Consider the following 19,311-nt stretch of genomic DNA (forward strand, 5'->3'; position numbering starts at 1 on the left):
CTTTCTTCTAGTTTTAAGTGAGGAGGGTGATTTTAAGTCTAATGGTAAATGATGTTTTATTTGCTCCAGTCTATTTTGGAAGGAGAAGTTAACCAAATGTTTCTGCTGCAAAAGCCTAGTTGAGCACAACTGCTCTCTCAAGCTAAAATGCAGTGTATGTATTTCATTAAGCGTATGCCTATAAAAGTATGGTGTTCATTCTAAGAAAAAATATTTGAGTCCAGTTTCAACTTTGATTTGGTTGGACAGAAGAGTTATTGTAAGGCTCCTGATATCAGTCTGTATAAGACTTCATGGCCTCTTTTGTTAGAAAATGCCCCCCCTCCCCCTTGTTTCACTCTGCCTCTTTCAGTTGTTTTCTCCCTTCTTACTTCTGTGCTAGGTAAATTTACTCCCGAGTAAGCTTCCTTTAAAGGAAACTGCAAAGAGGGGAGGGGGCAACACTTGTGTATTCCCTTTAAAAAAAAAAAATCAAATCTAGGGCTGCTTTACCTGTGCTTTATAAGAGATCCTCTCAGGAGTATAGATGTTTCCTTTCCCAGCTGTAAATCTGTACTTAAATGTGTATGCCTCTTTGGTAGTACAAATCTTGCTGTGAAATCTTGCTGTGAACCCTATATTTTGGAGGGTTGGACTAGATGACCCCAGGGTCCCTTTCAACTCTCCCAATTTGTGGCTGTGTGGAAGACCATGTGTCTGCAAGCATTGGAGGGTAATTCTTAAATTCTGGTGTGGTAATGGAGTTGAAATTCAGCCTAGCTTTGCTCTTTAGTTTTAAAAGGTGAGAGGTGAAGCCCAACTGGTAATATCAAGCATTTGAGTGATTACAGTGTTTATCATTTTGTCTACTATTTAAAAATCAGACTTAAAAGTCTACTCAAAGTTTAAGCACATACAAATGAATAATCAAGTAGAATTAGCCTTGACCATTCCTGTAAATAAAGGGCAGGAAATAATAATATTAATAATAATAATAATATTTTTTGTCTGCAAATGGTAAGGCTGAAATGGCTGAGAAGTTTAAAAAAGAAAAAAAATCCTATGAATTCTAACTCTGGCCATTTTTACTCATAAATAAGAGAGCGGTTGATTGTTCCGCGAATGGCCAGAGGGATATTAGCCCTTTCCTGTACATAAAGGAAGCAGTCTCAGTTTGCTTGGGCTGAAATTGCTAGCTTTGGTGAATACTTAAATTGCTGAGTTTCTCTTTTTTGTTTAAAATCAAACCCTGTTTTCAAAATCTACTCCTTACCCTTCCCTTCCTTTATTCAAATGGTAATTTAGCCAAAGGATGCAACATTTTCAATAGTATAAAAGGTTTGCTGAGACATGAACTCTGCACATGCACAGAGGCTAGATCAGCTAAAGAAGAGAGAGAGGGGAAGGGGGGAACTGTAAGGGGGGAGAGGAGGTTTCTTCCAAATGTAAAAGAAAACTTGGAACCATTGAGGAACCATTGAGGGAAATCACCCTTAATCTGTCTTTGCTCCAGGGCTACTTAAGACAAAAGGCTTAAAAAAAAAAAAAACACAAAAAAACCAAAAAAACCTAGCCCATCAAAAGTCAAGAGCTTTCCAGGTTCCAAATCTTAACATGCCAAATTCTTTTCGCAGGTAAATATCAAAGCATTCCCCCCCTCAATGGGAATTTTAGGAACAGCATTTCCTGACAGGCTTCTCACATGAAATAATTTTCCCTTTTAACAGGATATGTGAACCCCGATAACAAAGTGTTTGTCCCTTTTTCCTCCCACAGCAACTTTCTTTCTGTTCTGTGAAACAAGTCTGAATCCCTGCTATATTAGTAACTTCAATCTCTTTGTGGCCTTGACACTTTTTTTAAAGTTACAAATAATCTGTTTTCATTTATTTAATCTGTTTCTCCATGATGTCTATGAAGTTAATCTAAGCACAACCAAACATTGTTTGTGGAATGGTATTTGTTTACCTTTTTGCCTGAGCATTTCTTATTAATTCTGTCATTTTGGCTAGTGCAAGGTACCTGCACAACTGTAAATTGCCATTCATTTTTCTTGGTATTAACTCATTTCCCAGTATTAACATTACAGTTGATGTTGTCACATCAAGAAACACTATTTTATTTTCATTTGGGATGTTAGAATGCCAAAACAGATTACTTCAGGTTACTTATTAATTGTGCGTTTCAGCATTTATTTATTTGGTTCCTCATAGGTCATTTTGTGTGTGTGTGTTTTACTTTGGGGACATATTCATCACATGTTGAAAGTCAGTTTCATGAAGTTCTTTTATCAAATAGCACATGGTGAATTTAAAGTTTTTCCCCATGGTTTTCCCATTTTTTTCAGTCTAGTAGTAATCTGCGTGGTTTTGATAATATATTTAATAATAATTCTTTTCTAAATCTGATGTCTTTGTGTCAAGTTTGTTTTCATCTGACTGGTAATCTAATTTTTTGCTTTCTTTTGTATTTTTTAACCTTTGTATTTTTTTACAGTTCTCTTTCTCTCCAAAGTGAAGGAAAGCAAATGAACTTGGCAGATAATAACAGTAGTTATAGGAAAATGTGATAATAATATTGGAATGAATGAAACGCTTAATTCACTAAGATTTTTATTATTTGCAGCTTCCAACAGAAACCGAAGGACATCCTTTTTGCCTTTTGCCCCCTCCCTTTTCTAACTGTCTTTAAGCCCCCAAACCCTGCCCCTTACAGGATATCACTTCTACAGATGTGCAATGATGAAAAGCAGCAACAACCCCTCATGGCTAAGGGGAGGAGTTGAATTGCAAGGACATTTTCTCACTTTTGAACCTTAAGACTGTGCTCCAGGATTCAAAAGATACATGCATAAAAGATCACAATTGTGTCAAGATATGTAACTGATATTTAATTAGTTTGTTTTGTATTATGTGTTATTATGTAAGAATGTTGAAATGTGTCTGACAGTGTGATTTCCACAAAGGGGGGCAATTTTTGTGTGTAATTGTTTTTATGTTTAATGTCTTATTGCTTACACACCAATGGAGAATTCTCATGCATTTTATACTTTCTAATAGCTCGCACTATTGTGTAGTCCAATGTTTAGATCAACTTGTAACCACATTTAATTGTTCCACCTGGCACTCTGCCAACTTTCCCTATCCATTTTAAAATGTGTTAAACCTCGTTTTGCCAAGGACAATCTTCTGGATCCATAAAACACCAGGTACATGAAGGTGCATATGCTTTGGTTTAGCAGGAATGATCCCTTATAGAGTTAAATTGACTTATTTGGACAACTGCCCTTGTTAAGAATGGTTTTCTTTTAACAGATTGGTTTCAAGAGTTGAGAACCATGGGGCACATAAATTCAAATTGGACTCAGTTTGAATTGGGCAAGTGTATCCAGGCTGCAATTAGCTCTTTGATCCTTAAAGTGCAAGTGAGCAACTCCCATGACTGCAAGACCAGAGCCTGTAATAATAATAAGGAATCCCATGGATTTTGGCCAAGGCAAAGACATTTCTCTCAGGACGTGTCCGAAACCTGTGCCAGCTGTGGTGGGTACCAGGCTACATAATAAATATGAAAGCCCTAAGTGGATTCACCAGGGATTGCCACTACTGCGACACCATGCCGATGTGAGACCACAGAAGAGCTACCTTGACACCTGAGAACACAAAAATGGCGGGGGGGAAGCAAACTGCACTTTTCAGTCATTAGTGGACCTTCCTGCCTAAATGTAAAGCATAGATCACTATTGAGAAAATATTTCTTCCAAGGTGCTAGAATATCCTTAAAGTAGCATGATATCCAAGTCCCTTTCAGGTTCACATGGACACACACATCTGGGACGGAGAATACCAGGTTATTATTTACCACCTTAAATTGTGCGGAGAAAAGGATTGCAAAGTAGCCACCTTTGCAATCTTATCTCCGAAGGGGGGAACTGTAGCAGGAACCCCCCCCCCACCCCAATCATTCTGTTTGTACAAACTTCACACACACTCACACTCACACACTACATACGCCACATTTCTCTTATGAATTCATAGAAAATCAACCATACATCGGATTTGCACTGTTCCATTTTTATTTTAATATCAAAGGGGGGTGCTTAGTTTCTGGTCAGCCATAATCTCTTCAGCATACCAGCACATCCACAGGAGCCCTGCCCAGTTGCTATGTCAACCCTGATAATCCCAGACAGAAGACAATCAAAATCACAAAGAACAGTGGATTCACCACAGGCTGAAACAAAGGACAATGATCAGATCTTCCCTCTGGGGGCAGGAAACTGCAAACTCCCCATTGTCACCTGGAAAGTACTCATGGGGAGGGGGAAAGGACGAACCAGCCAGGTGACAGGACACTCAGGTTACCACCACAACTCCTCCCTCAACCCCTCCTTTCTGTAACGTATGCATGATGTCAACCCCTCCTTTCTGAAATGTATGCATGATGTTTCTGGGGGTGGGCTTGACCTAGAGGAGGGGAATTTCAAAAGTTTTTATAAGGTCTTGCAGCCCATTGTTCTGGGTCTTTCCTCTCTCTTGCAAGTGAAGGGAATACCCTGTTGCGACAGTTCAATAAAGGCCAAGCCTACAGGCTGCTGTTTTGCTCCAAGTTATCCTGGTTGGTGTCTTTGTTTTGTCCAAGAGAGCCCTCAGATTTTTCCGGTAACACCTCCAAGCTCCCCCCTCAGACCATCCCTCTGAAAAGGCGCCTTGCCTTTTCCCGCCAAAAGGGCTGGCTCCGCCCCCCGCTGCCTTGGCGGCCAATCAGAGCGAGGCTCCAGCCACCCCAGGGGGGGATTTCTGAAGGACGAAATCCGCTGACTGGCCTGGCTCTGCTGTCCATCACAGGCCCAAACATGGTTGGCCTTGGGCAGCTTCCTTATTTCTATATCTATTTTAAACTATTAGGGCTTAAAATCATTTGAAATAACTGTGCTGGGTGCCAGAGCCCCCAGAAGCCCCGGGGATAGGAATACAGCGAAGTTATGATGAGGGCCGAGAGGCCTGGCTCCGGGTTCAACCACACAATTTAAATTGAGAATACTTGAGTAATAAAAAGGGAAATAAAAAGTGAATAGAGAACAAAGAAATAAAAAAGGGGGAAGGTATATTACAATATGTCACTATATATGCAGACAACTACAGTTCCATACATGCTTTTCTGGTATATAGGTACAGTGCTTTTTTTCTAAAAATTGTTCAGGGTTACTCTCATTTTGACTCAAGAAAATCACCATTTTATAGTTCCAATTGGGAAAAATAAATACAGTAAATGGACAAAAGAAATCATCTCAAGAACTCAGGAGTCCTATTGTTGTGGATTAATTTAATCTACTTATGCTAATTATGGATATATTGGTTTCCAACCTCAACATTTCCACTTTTCAGGGGTACAAAACTGCTTGATTCTTTTAGTTTATTAACTGGCATTTAAATCCCATTAAATAGACAAAACAAATCCTCCTTAGAGGGCATCTTGTTCTCGCTGAGATTCCTGCATCGCAGGGGTTGGACTAGATGACCCTCGGGGGTCCCTTCCAATTCTGTGATTCTGTGAGTTGAACTGAACTGGTTGACACAGAACGGTGGAGTTGGGAACCCCAAAGGTCATCCACTCCAACCCCCTGCGATGTAGGTTGGGGGGTCCGGCAGTGGAGAGACCAGGCTTGTCATTCCCCCCAGACACTGGTTCACCTCCCCCCGCTTTGTCCCCCCGGCAGACCCCTCTGGGGCCCTGTGGGGCGGTCAGGCCTCGGCCACCCCCCCGCCCTGGCTGAGTCCGGATGCCAGCGAGGCTGAATCTTCCTGCGAGATCAACGCTTACGCGCCGCAAGAGTCCCACTTTGTCCCCTGGGCGGAGGGGCTGGCGGGCGGAGGGGGCTGCCCCCGCGCCCTGGAGAGGGGCAAGTGGCTCATCGCCAGCATCCAGGCCCCCGACGCCGAGTTCAGGGTCAGCAGCGTCCTGCACACCGAGGAGGCCCCGCCTTGGAAGCAGCAGGATGGGGTCAGCAGCGTCACCACCACCGCAGGTACCACCTGGCGAGCGGAAGGGGAGCAGCGCAGCCTAGCGGTTAGAGCCCTGCGCCAGCAGCCTGGGAGAGAGGGACCGAGGGCCAGTCGGTGCTCCTCAGGCAGGCCTACCTGGCAGGGTCAGCGCGGGGGAATGGCAGGGGAAGGGGAGGGAAGCCGCCTTGAGCCCCTGGGAGAAGGCGGGGCAGAAAGGCCATGATTTAAATGAGGAATGTCCAATGTCATCGGTTCCACCCTCCTGGGGGGCGGGAGATAGGGGGCACCGTGGGGCAAGCGGAAAGCAGAAATCTCTGGATCAAATGCATCTGCTGGGTTGACTACTTGAGGTCAACCGAGCGCAGCGTTTGATTGGCAGAGGCGCCGTCGCTTGACCTCTTCCTCCCGTTGCCGGGAGTCTCAGTTTTGTGGGGGGTTCCGGCTTTGCGGCAGGTTCTTAAATGGCTGGGCCTCATCCTGCCCAGGGCCCGTAGTTTGCCGACCCCTGATTCAGAATCTATTAAGACCATGGCAATATTGACAGTAAAAGCAATTGAGAAACCTCCCCACTACTACCTGACGCCTTTGATTGGCAGAACTGGCACTGGCCAATTGACTCCCCTTTCCCACATTTGCCAGTACAAGAAGCTCAGCTGGGAGAGCCTGAGACTCTTGATTTCAGGGTTCTGGGTTCAAGATTCCTGCCTTGCAGGGGGTTGGACGAGATGACCCTCGGTGTCCCTCCCGGCTCCAAGGCTCTTTGGAACTCCCTGCCTCTTGATACCAACCAGGCGCCTTGGCCAGACTCTCTTTGGTCGCCTGCTAAAAACATCCCTGCCCAGCGGCTCAGAAATGTTGATCTTTAGCTTTCTGCATGCTTTCAAGTATTCCTGTCCATTTCGTTGGGTTTTCTGGTCATTAACCTTTCCCTGCTTCATTTTCCTCCTCGTCGAGTTCTCTTGATTCCTCATTTTTCTATTCTTTTAAAAACATATCTCTGTGCCACTCACTGAGAGGCAGTGTGGTGCAGTGGTGAGAGGGCCAGACTAGGCCCTGGCAGAGATGTGGGTTCAAATCCCCAGTCCCTGGCCATGGTGAAGCTCGCAGGGGGGGGCGGGGGGGGTAAGGATCCAGTCTGCCTGCTTCACAGGGTTGTTGTGGAGCAATTCCTGCAATTGCAACCCCCAGCCAGCTAACGTTTTCTCTCCGAATCGGGTCAGAATCTCATGGATTTCTCTTCTTTCTGCAGTAACGGACTTTGGGCAACCCAGGTCCTGGCTTGGTTTGTTGCCTGTCTCCAGATCCCATTGAAAGGGCAAAGTGGATCGTAGGCCCCCGGACTCCTGGGTCCCCCCTCTTTGGCTGCCCAGTCTTGCCCCTCCGGCCCCTTGTGGGAAGCCCCCTTCCCCTTCCTTTTTGGGGTCAGGGGTCTGCTTGGCTTCGCATCCTGCAGATTCACAGCTGTGATTTTAAGGAGGGGGCCAGATCTGTGCATAGCAAAAGCCCCCCTTTCTGGCAGCCCCTGCCCCTCCTCACTTCCGTGCTGTGAAATTATTTAAGTGTAGAATTGGGAGGGGGCCCTGAGGGTCATCTAGTCCAACCCCCCGCAGGACAGGAATTGCAACAAAAGCATCTCTGAAATCTGACTGCACATGCTCTGGGAGACTCTTGACGGGGGCCTGTGTTCTCTTTGGGATTGTGGGAGAGAACCTTTTTGGAGTAGGGGACACTGACTTGAGCAAGATTGGCATATCCCAATCTGAGCAGGTGGCAGGATCCGCAGGCCACATTTACAAGCCTGGTGGGCCAGATCCAGCCCGTGGACCGTAGTTGGAAGATGCCTGGTATCCTCCATTTTTGGAGGGCCAGGAAGTGAGTGGCCCCTGCAGCTTCGCCTGCTGGAAAGGGGGCGACATGCAAGAGGCCAGCCTGGCAGGGTTGTTGTGGAAGGAGGAGCTCCTGGGAGGAAAGGAGGGGCGAGGGAAGTGCCATTCTGTCAGTAAAGTGCCTCCGTCTCTCATTCCAGGTGTGTGTGGGAGGGCACACAACCGTATTTTTCTGTGTATAAGATGAGCTTTTTTGACCCCAAAATGAGGTTCAAAATTTACACAGGTAGTAATGGGGCGGGGAGGGGAATGCCAAAAATCGCTCGCCCACCAGCAAGCAGGATCGGGATTGGCAGATATATGTAAATATACAGCCAGCAAAAGGGGATTCAGTGCAACAACGGAAACTATTAACCACGCAACCTACGATCTCGTAAGAGGGAGACTCTGAGGAAAGGGGATTAAGATGCCTTCTTCCCCATCCCCAGTGGATTAAAATGTCCAAAGATTAGGAAAAGAAGAGGAGGAAGCAGGATTGGATGAACATTCAAAGAGACCATAATTTGGGATTGTGACTCGGCTGAGATTTGTTGGAACAGTTTTAATAAGGCTTTACTGAAACTGGAGAAATACCAATTTGGATTATTAGACAATCATTATAAGAGTCATATTGAACTGTCTGAGTGGATAAGATGTGAAGGCTGGGCTAGGGAGGGAGATGTAGGATGTAGGAAAAGTCATCTTGCTGAAGGGTAGGAAAAAGGCTGGATACTAAATGCAGCTGGGATTATTCTGGAGAGCATATTCTGAATAATTGCTGCTACAGATGATTTTCAGACGGCTATGGGAGTTTCCTTTTCATCTCTTTTTGTATTTTTTATATTAAGATGCCTTTATTTTGAATTTAGGAGGACACACACAGGAATAGGAGAGTTGGAGGTGCGAGGGACCTGCAAGGAACGCAGGGAAGGAAGGATCTCTCAGGGTGGGAGATGGGGAGAAGAGGGGGTCACACAGGGGAGAGGTGGGGGTGGCCTGTCTATGGGTTGATGAATGATATGATATATATATGATGATCTTGTCCTCTGTCGTCCCCTTCTCCTTGTGCCCTCCATCTTTCCCAACATCAGGGTCTTTTCCAGGGAGTCTTCTCTTCTCATGAGGTGGCCAAAGTCTTGGAACCTCAGCTTCAGGACCTGTCCTTCCAGTGAGCACTCAGGGCTGATTTCCTTCAGAATGGATCGGTTTGATCTTCTTGCAGTCCATGGGACTCTCAAGAGTCTCCTCCAGCACCAGAATTCAAAAGCATCAATTCTTCGGCAATCAGCCTTCTTGATGGTCACACTCTCACTTCCATACATCACTACTGGGAAAACCACAGCTTTAAGTATACCGACCTTTGTTGGCAAGGTGATATGATACAAATGTGATAAAGGGTATTTTTAGTTATCCCCCCCTTTCTCTTTTCTATATAATTGTGTTTTGTAAGCGTTGTTTAATAATTTTAGCTTTAGTATTTTTCTTTTTTGGTTTTCTCTCTGTATGAATTTTTTGATGGGAAGTGAGGCGACCGTTCCGAGTGAAGCTCTTCCCACATTCCAAGCACTGAAATGGTTTCTCCTCTGTGTGAATTCTGTGATGGGAAGTGAGCTCAGGCCCCTGCCTGAAACTCTTCCCACATTCGAAGCAATGATAGGGTTTCTCTCCTGTATGAGTTCTTTGATGGGTTTTGAGATTCGAGCTTTTACTGAAGCTGTTCCCACATTCCAAGCACTGATAGGGTTTCTTCCCGGTATGAATTCTTTGATGAAAAGTGAGACTGTTTCTGACACTAAAGCTCTTCCCACATTCCAAGCACTGATAGGGTTTCTCCCTGGTATGGACTCTTCTATGCAAAGCAAGATCACCTTTCTGACGAAAGCTCTTTCCACATTCCAAGCATTGATGGGGTTTCCCCCCTGTATGAATTCTTTGATGAGAAGAGAGTGTGGCGCTGTGCCTGAAGGTCTTCCCACATTCCAAGCACTGAAACGGTTTCTCGCCTGTATGAATTCTTTGATGAGAAGTGAGTGTCTTACTGTGACTGAAGCTCTTTCCACACTCATGGCATTGAAAAAGTTTCTCCCCTGTATGAATTCTGTGATAGGAGGTGAGATGGGTTACCTGACTGAAGCACTTTCCACATTCCAAGCACTGATAGGGTTTCTCCCCTGTATGAATTCTTTGATGAGAAGAGAATGTGGCACTGTGACTGAAGCTCTTTCCACATTCCAAGCACTGATAGGGTTTCTCCCCTGTATGAATTCTTTGATGGGAAGTGAGATCGTGCCTGAGACTGAAGCTCTTTCCACATTCCAAGCACTGATACGGTTTCTCCCCTGTATGAATTCTTTGATGAGAAGTGAGAGTCTTACTGTGACTGAAGCTCTTTCCACATTCATGGCATTGAAAAGGTTTCTCCCCTGTATGAATTCTTTGATGAGAAGTGAGATGGGTTCCCTGACTGAAGCTCTTTCCACATTCATGGCATTGAAAAGGTTTCTCCCCAGTATGAATTCTGTGATGGGAAGTGAGGTGATCTTTCCGATTGAAGCTCTTTCCACATTCTCTGCACTGATACAATTTCTCCCTACTCTGTGGTCTTTTGTGTGAAGTGAGGCTATCCCTCTGAACGAAGCGCTTTCTTTGATGGGAGGTGGACTGGGAGCTCTGACAGATCTTCTCTCCACACTCTGAATATTTATATGACTTCTCCACTATGTGGATTCTGTTGTGGTCTCCCTTGTTCTTCCCTTCTAATTCATCACTATCTGCAATGAAGAGAGAAGCGAATTAGAGCCTCAGGAAGAAATGGAGCTAAAGTTTATTCAACAACGTTAATGAATGCTTGTGATAGAGGAAGAACTGAAGAGAATTACCGTATTATTCGCACCATAGGACGCACCGGACAATAGGACGCACCTTGTTTTAGAGGGGGGAGAACAAGGGAAAAAAATTCTTCTGCTCTCTGCCCAGCGCCCCTTCAGCAAAGCGGCAGGAGGCTCTGCGCAGAGAGTGGGAGAATTTTCCCCCTTTTGTTTTCCCGCTCTAAAACAAGGTGCCGTTTAAGGCGCGTTCAGGCGGCTACCTTGGAAGCCTGGAGAGCGAGAGGGGTTGGTGCGCACCGACCCCTCTCGCTCTCCAGGCTTCAGGTTCCTTTCGACCTGCTCTTTGGGGCTGGCGGGGGAAGCCCACCACCAGCCCCAAAGAGCAGGTCAGGGAGCAGCGGTCATAGGCGCGCGTCACCTCTCCAGCCGGGAGAGGGTCGCGGGGGGCTGCTTTAGACACGTGCGTGCTCTCCCGCCTGGAGAGGTGACGCGCGCCTATGGAGGCTCCTGCCATAGGCGCGTGTCACCTCTCCAGCCGGGAGAGGGTCACGGGGGGCTGCTTTAGCCCCCTGCGTGCTCTCCCGGCTGGAGAGGTGACGCGCGCCTATGGAGGCTCCTGCCATAGGCGCGCGTCACCTCTCCAGCCGGGAGAGGGTCACGGGCGGCTGCTTTAGCCCCGCGCGTGCTCTCCCGGCTGGAGAGGTGACGCGCGCCTATGGCAGGAGCCTCCATAGGCGCGCGTCACCTCTCCAGCCGGGAGAGCATGCGCGGGGCTAAAGCAGCCCCCCGTGACCCTCTCCCGGCTGGAGACGCGGGGCTGGGGCGGGGGAAGCCCGAGCTTCCCCCTCCCGCAGAACGGGACCCAGAGCCATGCTGAAGCTGCGCGCAGCTTTGGCATCGCTCTGGGAGCTTGCGGGGCTGAGGGAGGAGGAAGCCCTCCGCCAGCCTCCAAACCATGTCGGGAGACAGCGGGAGGGCGCGCTACGCCTCTCCCGCTGTCCCCCGAGTTTGCGGGGCTGGCGACGGGGAGGAGCAGGCTTCTCCCCCCCCGCCAGCCTTCTAGCCAAGTCGGGGGGGGCAGCGGGAAGGGCGCGCTGCGCCTCTCCCGCTGTCCCCCGAGTTTGCGGGGCTGGCGACGGGGAGGAGCAGGCTTCTCCCCCCGCCAGCCTTCTAACCAAGTCGGGGGACAGCGGGATGGCGGCGTTCCGCCTCCCCGCTGTCCCCCAAGCTTGTGGGGCTGGTGGTGGGGCTCTCCTGAAGCCTGGAGAGTGAGAGGGGTCGGTGTGCACCGACCCCTCTCGCTCTCCAGCTTCAGCAAAGCCTGCATTCGCACCATAGGACGCACACACATTTCCCCTTCATTCTTGGAGGGGAAAAAGTGCGTCCTATGGTGCGAAAAATACGGTAGATGTGCCGCGTCCTATTGTTTTCACTGTTTTTGTTTGCTGGTATTAACTGAAATATTGCTTGGCTTTTATCTGGGATGGATATTTTTCCGGCTGAGTTCTGGAATCCACTCCATCTCCAATTAAAACTGATATTATGATCCAACAGGGAGCCTTACCGAGTGAGTCCACGATCCCACCGTTCTCCTCCTTGACTTCTTTATGCTGAGCTGTCTGGTCAGGATCCAGCAACATCCATGCCTTGTCTGTGAAACAAGCAGCAACATCGTCAGCTGAACACTCCCCAATCAGAAGTTATCTCAATCTGGTTGGTCTAAATTCAAATTTATACGTAAATCTCTTTCTTCATGTTGAACCGCTCTCCCATGTTTATGACGTGACCAACTCTGTCTTGTTTCCTTGGTAACAGAAGAGGAAAAATGACTATTACTCACACTTAATCTGAGCACTTAAATGGCCGAAAGAGCTCCTATTATAGATATTCCAGCAAATTTATTCTGTTATTTTTGAGATATACAAATGTCATGAAAACACTCAGCCTACATATTTGTATCATTTATTATTATTATTATTATTAATAATAATTTATTATTTATACCCTGCCCATCTGGCTGGGCCCCCCCAGCCACTCTGGGCGGCTTCCATAGAAACCAGGAAACACTAAAATATCATACATTAAAAACTTCCCTGAACAGGGCTGCCTTAAGATGTTTTCTGAATGTCAAGTAGTTGTTTATCGTTTTGACATCTGATGGGAGGGCGTTCCACAGGGCGGGCGCCACTACCGAAAAGGCCCTCTGCCTGGTTCCCTGTAGCTTTGCTTCTCGCAATGAGGGAACCGCCAGAAGGTCCTCGGCACTGGACCTCAGCGTCCAGGCAGAACGATGGGGGTGGAGACGCTCCTTCAGGTATAACGGGCTGAGGCCGTTTAGGGCTTTAAAGGTCAACACCAACACTTTGAATTGTGCTCGGAAACGTACTGGGAGCCAATGTAGGTCTTTCAAGACCGGTGTTATGTGGTCTCGGCGGCCGCCCCCAGTCACCAGTCTAGCTGCCGCATTCTGGATTAGCTGTAGTTTCCGAGTCACCTTCAAAGGTAGCCCCACGTAGAGCGCATTGCAGTAGTCCAAGCGGGAGATAACTAGAGCCTGCACTACTCTGGCGAGACAGTCTGCGGGCAGGTAGGGTCTCAGCCTGCGTACCAGGTGGAGTTGGTAGACAGCTGCCCTGGATACAGAATTGACCTGTGCTTCCATGGACAGCTGTGAGTCCAAAATGACTCCCAGGCTGCGCACCTGGTCCTTCAGGGGCACAGTTACCCCATTCAGGACAAGGGAATCCTCCACACCTGCCCGCCTCCTGTCCCCCAAAAACAGTACTTCTGTCTTGTCAGGATTCAGCCTCAATCCATTAGCCGCCATCCATCCTCCAACCGCCTCCAGGCACTCACACAGGACCTTCACCGCCTTCACTGGTTCTGATTTGAAAGAGAGGTAGAGCTGGGTATCATCTGCATATTGATGGACACCCAGTCCAAACCCCCTGATGATCTCTCCCAGCGGCTTCATATAGATGTTCCTCATTTTTAAAAGCAAATAAAAGTTATACAAAAGGAAAAAGGCAGCACACGGAGGCCCACATGCATACAGTCTGCAAAGCAGGATCAGGTTCCTTTAAAGAGTCGTGGCTTCTAGTGCTGCGCGACGGATCAGTGAGTTGTCTGGCATTGGTAAGGCATCCAGATCACAGAACTGGTTTTAGACATTTTGATCTGCCATAACATCGCTTTGGGTGGGGAGCTGTGATGTATTCCTAGCTCAAATTGCCTGCAGATGACAAAGGAGCAGGCAGGCAGGCAGGCAGGTGGGGGAGCCCAAAAAGGTGCTCCCCTTCTCCATCTCAATCCGCCTGCCTGCCTGCCTCCCCCCACCCTCAAGCTGAGGAATCCCCAATACCTCTCTGGCTGAATCCATCCTTGTCCCCATCTCCCCTCCCCTGGAACTCACCAGATCTCTCGGAGGTCCCTGGGAGGGAACGCTCAGAGGCTGTGGGGAGGGATGCAGGAGACAGCCGGACCAGGTCATGCGTCCATCTTCCCCCTTCCACCCTCGCTAGCTTTGCAGGATCCGTCTCACTCATCCTTCCTGAAGAGTCAAGGAGCCAAAAGAAGCTGCAGGGACCTGGGAGAGAGGAAGAAACAAAGGGAGCCTCAGAGAAACTCCTGCCCTAGATATTCTCCTGCCCCTGGAGAAGCACAAATGGGGCAGCCCCTTCCCAACAGAAGCCTCATTTTTTCTTTCGTGTATTCAATAATTTTTATGCCTTTTCCATTACTAAAATCCAATATAAACCACATTTTATCAACCTCAAATTACAATTACAATTCAAATAAATTATGAAGTCCATTGTATATTTTGTGTGGCCTCCCGTGTGCTAGACTTCAAGGTGAGATAATTTTGTTACATCCTGCTTGCGAAGTCTGTCTCAAACCAATTCCATTCTGTCTTTATCTTAATCCCTTATCAGCAACTACAGAGTTTTTGACTTCCTTTTGTACTTAGACATTTAATAAATTTTATTTTTGCAAGAGCACTTCTGTACCCCATATATTTGTTACGATAATGAAGCAATGCAGCTGCAAAGTCCTAGCTTGAAGTGTAAACATGATGGGAATGTTGGGACTGCTGTGGGAACAGAGGGGCAGTCATTTCTCAGTGCGCAGCACCGGAATTACCTCACAGTGTAATATGAGCTGTACAGGATGTACAGGGTGTGTTTGTCACAACACTGCTGGAGTATGGAGAGAGCAGTCACGTTTTCTTTAACGCTGCAAAGACAGAAATAAAAGCATGTAAATGCGTTTCTGTCTATCTCTTTCCCCTGCCTGGGGGAGGCAGGAAAGAGGGGTGTGTTCTTCTCACGTTTGAGAAGAATCGCCGATCGAGACCTTGCCTGCGTCTGCTGGGGAATGCAGCCAGGGAGGTCATCAGGGAATCAAGCCGGGGTGCCTGGACTGCTGCCAGCTTCTTATGAGAAGGGCTTGAATCCCAACATATGGTAGCAGAGGATGGTTTCGATCCATGAAAGCAGCTAAAGAGGTTGATGGATCGTACTTCATCCTCTGCAAGGAGATAAAGGAGTTTGTGGTAGCGTGCGGATGGAGCTGCTACATCAAATGGCTGAACATCGGAGCAGACGTTTTTGCTGATAAGCAAGGAGCAACGGAACCCCCAAGGTATGCTGATTTTGGGCTAAAAAGAGTGAACGCAGATTGATACTTCTCTGGTTCACGAACGCTGTTTTACTGGATAAAGAGAAACAGCACAGGGAGAGTGCCAAATTCCTCGCATTCTTGGGGTGATAACAGTTTGCTGCTCAAAGCCTGGAATGTCCAGTTGCTAAGCAACGACACGAGTATGCTTTCCAGCTACCTCTGAGCCAGTTAGCTTAAAAAGTGGAAAATTACCAGCCAACACGGAAGTGAGGCTGGAACTGTGAGAGGCAAGAAAACATTGTTTGTTTTGTCTGCTATTTCACTTGCTCTTGGAGGGACTTTCCAGAGCAGCCTGCGTTTAGCTGCCAGGTGCAAGGCAGTAAACAACCAAATAGACTCTTGGATTTTAGAGGCTTGAGGGTGAGAGCTCAGACTTGGATTGAAAATGGATACCAAGAAGGGGGGAGGCTTACATTACCCACCTCCACAGACTAATTACAATTATGCCTCATGGTCTGTAAAGATGAAAGCCCTGCTTCAGAATCAAAGGCTTTTTGGGGTGATTGATAACCCCATCCCTCCTGCACCAACGCCAGGTTGGAATTCACAGAATGTGAGAGCCAGGACGGCCATAATTCTGTGTGTCTCAGATGATCAACTTCTGCATATTCAGGATTTGTAATATGCATGTGAAGTTTGGCAAACGCTGCGTAGAATACACCAAAGAGATGCTGGTTCTTCAGCGTTGCTGCATTTTGAAAAGCTGACCAATCTGAGGCTAGCGCCTGATGGAGATGTACAAGCGCATCTGACAGAGATGAGATTCTTACGCCAGCAGATGGCGCAACGCAATTTTCCTCTACAGGAAGAGATATTTTGCTTCATGATTATTAACAGCCTTAATCGGACTTATAAAACGGTTGCAAGTCAGCTGGGTTCTCTACCTGCCAGAGATCTTATGGCAGAGAGAATTTGTGCCGTGATTCTCAATGAGAGAGACCGCCTTGCTGCAATAGATGTCAAAGACGGGGAGAGAGGCTCAGAGTTCTGTCACCCCCACTGCTAGTGCAAGTGAAGAACAGGCTGTTGCTTTGAACGTTGTCCGTTGTTTCAATTGTGGACAGACTGGGCATCTTCAGCGGAACTGTAAGAGGCCACGTCAACAGAAAGGAGCTAAGGGGAGCTCTGCAAAGCCTGAGGCGTCAGGCAAAAGTCGTACCAAGTCCCAGATGAAACCTGCAAAGGCATTGCTGTCAACAAAAGCCGTATTTTCAACGGAGAACGCTTTTGTTTTAGACACTGGAGCCACCCAACACATGACGTCGTGCCAAGGACTGTTTTCAACATTTAAGAAGCAAAGCTTCGCTGTGAAACAGGCCAATGGCCAGGAGCTGGAAGCGACCGGAGTTGGAACTGTGTATCTTGAGAGTCTGAACTTGACTATTAACAATGTGTATTTGGTTCCTGATTTAAAGTTCAATCCGCTGAGTGTTTCGCAGATCACAAAGAAAGGACTGACTTTGTCCTATGATATAGAAAGCTGCAAAATCTACAAAGATGGAGAGCTGCATCTTTCTGCCAAAGAGAAAGATGGACTGTATTTGTTGACTTTTGATCAAAGTGATTGCATAAAGTGTAATGCATCTGAGTCTAACATGATTTCTCTTGCAGGTATGGCGAACGACGTCCGGAAGACGACGAAAGTTACCAATGCATTTCAGCGAGTGTATGCTGATGTGATTGGTCCTCTAGCCCCATCTAGAGGCAATGCAATATTTTATCTTGTGTGTGTGGATTATTTCACTCATTATGTGTGGATATACACATTGCAGAAACCACAAGAAGCCTTAGAAAGGTTTAAAGAGTTTTGTGACAAGGTTAAAAATGTTCATGATGCTAACATTGATTGTCTTTTCACAGATGAAAAGCCAGTTTTTCTTTTACAGGATTTTCAGGATTTCCTGGATAAGAAAGGGATAAGGCACAAGACTGCTGTTTCTGCAGGAGCATGGAACAAAAGTGACTGTGTGCAAGTGAACAAAGAATTGCAAAATGGGATGAAGGCGCAATTGCCGAGTTCACATTTGCAACATGAGTTTTGGGCGGAATCGCTATTGTGTTTTTGTTACTCGTGGTTGAGAAAGGTTTCAAAAGGTTTAGGATGTTCTCCTTTTGAAAAACTATTTCACAGAAAACCTTCTGTGGCCCATTTTAAGGTTTTTGGGTCCCAAGTCAGGACCGAAGCTCCAGGTGGAGTAAAGGGTCTCTACAGAGTAATTTTGTCTGAATCTGGTCAGGTGATTCTCACAAAATTTCTAGAGAGTGCTCCTGAACTGGAGAGAGTAATTGTTCACACATTTCCCACTGAGGACAATTCAGATGATGATGATGATTTTACTGATTACAGTGGTACTGAGAGTGACAGTGATAGCTCAAAGAGCTCAGTTGACACAGTCATTGAGAGGAAATCTCACACAATGGCTAGACCTTCACAGGTGGAGGATGAACCACTGTTTACTATTGGAACTGGTTCTCCAAAAAGTCCTGAGACTGAACCAGTGAGCAGAGAGGATCAGCACCTCATACGCAGGTCTGAGTTACAAAGGGTGTACCACCCAAGAGGTATTCAAAAGAGTTTGCTAACTCAGCTGTTGCATGTGTTACTATTGTTGACAAGACAGGTTGAAGCTGTGTCTAAGTCAGAGACAAAGACACAACAGGGAGTTGCTAAGCGTAACACTACATTTCCTAGCCAAGGTAATGCAGATGCACTCATTCCTTGGAAGTCAAACAACCAGAGAGGTACACTGGGGAAACCAGTGGCGGGTAGTTCCAAGGGTGGAACTGAAACAACAGGGGAGTGTTATATGTATAACAACTGTTTGTTTTCTTCTCTGGATCAAGCTATGTTCGCAGCGCACATTGATTCTTATGGGGGAGGATTTTATGATAATGAAGCAATGCAGCTGCAAAGTCCTAGCTTGAAGTGTAAACATGATGGGAATGTTGGGACTGCTGTTGGAAGAGAGGGGCAGTCATTTCTCAGTGCGCAGCACCAGAATCACCTCACAGTGTAATATGAGCTGTACAGGATGTACAGGGAGTGTTTGTTACAACACTGCTGGAATTTGGAGAGAGCAGTCATGTTTTCTGTAACGCTGCAAAGACAGAAATAAAAGCATGTAAATACGTTTCTGTCTATCTCTTTCCCCTGCCTGGGGGAGGCAGGAAAGAGGGGTGTGTTCTTCTCACGTTTGAGAAGAATCGCCGATCGAGACCTTGCCTGCGTCTGCTGGGGAATTCAGCCAAGGAGGTCATCAGGGAATCAAGCCGGGGTGCCTGGACTGCTGCCAGCTTCTTATGAGAAGGGCTTGAATCCCAACAATATTTCCTGTATGTCAGGGGCGGCCAACTTCCAGGAGACTGCGATCTACTCACAGAATTAAAAACTGGGAGTGATCTACCCCCGTTTTATTGGGGTTCAGGTCAAAGTTGTTCAGCTTTTTTTAGAGAGGGGAAATGCTCCATTTTAGTGGGGTTCCTTTGGGGGAGGGGGATTAGCCGCTGACCAAAACACTGCTGTAGAAGCAGCTAAAACTACGTCTTCCATTCAAGAGCAAAGGACAAAACGCAGAGAGGGAGAGGAGGTGCTCTTAGGCAAAAGCAAAGGAAAAGGAGCCTGTGATCGACCTGTGGGACATCCCTGCTGTATGTGATCTTCATTTTTTCCATGTTGATTCCTCATTCCTCCTGTTCTCCATCATGTCCTGCACAGCATTGCAGCTTCTGCTCTTTTGCTCTTTCTTTCCTTTGTTACCAGAGAATGAGGCTGTAATTTCAACTGCGTCACACGCCATCTTCTCTCCCTTTTTTGTTATTGTTTGAGTCTAGATAGAGAGTAATCTGGCGTCCCGCCAAAGCTCTGGCAAGCTTCTCCTTCTGTCCAACTCTCTCAATAACGATCTGGCATCCTGCCAAAGCCTTAGCCGATCATCAAAGCTCAAACTCCATTTC

At 46.9% G+C, this 19,311-nt stretch overlaps 5 protein-coding genes across 8 annotated transcripts in view; 2 read left to right on the forward strand and 3 right to left on the reverse strand.

Moving 5' to 3' along the window:
• The window catches only part of LOC310702296 (uncharacterized protein), a 74,324-nt gene that overhangs the window by 46,440 nt on the left and 8,573 nt on the right, over window positions 1–19,311 (reverse strand). The gene's annotated exons all lie outside the window — the stretch shown is intronic.
• Window positions 1–19,311, reverse strand: part of LOC310702287 (uncharacterized protein) — a 213,331-nt gene that overhangs the window by 30,377 nt on the left and 163,643 nt on the right. The window contains exon 4 of the mRNA XM_083493693.1: window positions 14,090–14,263. Within this exon, the coding sequence (XP_083349819.1) occupies window positions 14,090–14,263 (174 nt within the window). The remainder of the gene's footprint in view (window positions 1–14,089; window positions 14,264–19,311) is intronic.
• The window catches only part of LOC310702305 (uncharacterized protein), a 64,931-nt gene that overhangs the window by 14,597 nt on the left and 31,023 nt on the right, over window positions 1–19,311 (forward strand). The gene's annotated exons all lie outside the window — the stretch shown is intronic.
• The window catches only part of LOC310702292 (uncharacterized protein), a 90,890-nt gene that overhangs the window by 11,589 nt on the left and 59,990 nt on the right, over window positions 1–19,311 (forward strand). The gene's annotated exons all lie outside the window — the stretch shown is intronic.
• On the reverse strand, window positions 8,392–12,748 carry LOC310702302 (uncharacterized protein). The gene is made up of 2 exons (XM_083493731.1): window positions 12,242–12,748; window positions 8,392–10,620 (listed from the first exon to the last, which is right to left on the reverse strand). Exons 1-2 carry the CDS (start codon window positions 12,315–12,317, stop codon window positions 9,278–9,280), a joined length of 1,419 nt encoding a protein of 472 aa, XP_083349857.1. The 5' UTR covers window positions 12,318–12,748; the 3' UTR covers window positions 8,392–9,277.

This window comes from Podarcis liolepis, assembly GCF_965112155.1.
Source record: "Podarcis liolepis genome assembly, chromosome: 2".
Taxonomy (NCBI): domain Eukaryota; kingdom Metazoa; phylum Chordata; class Lepidosauria; order Squamata; family Lacertidae; genus Podarcis; species Podarcis liolepis.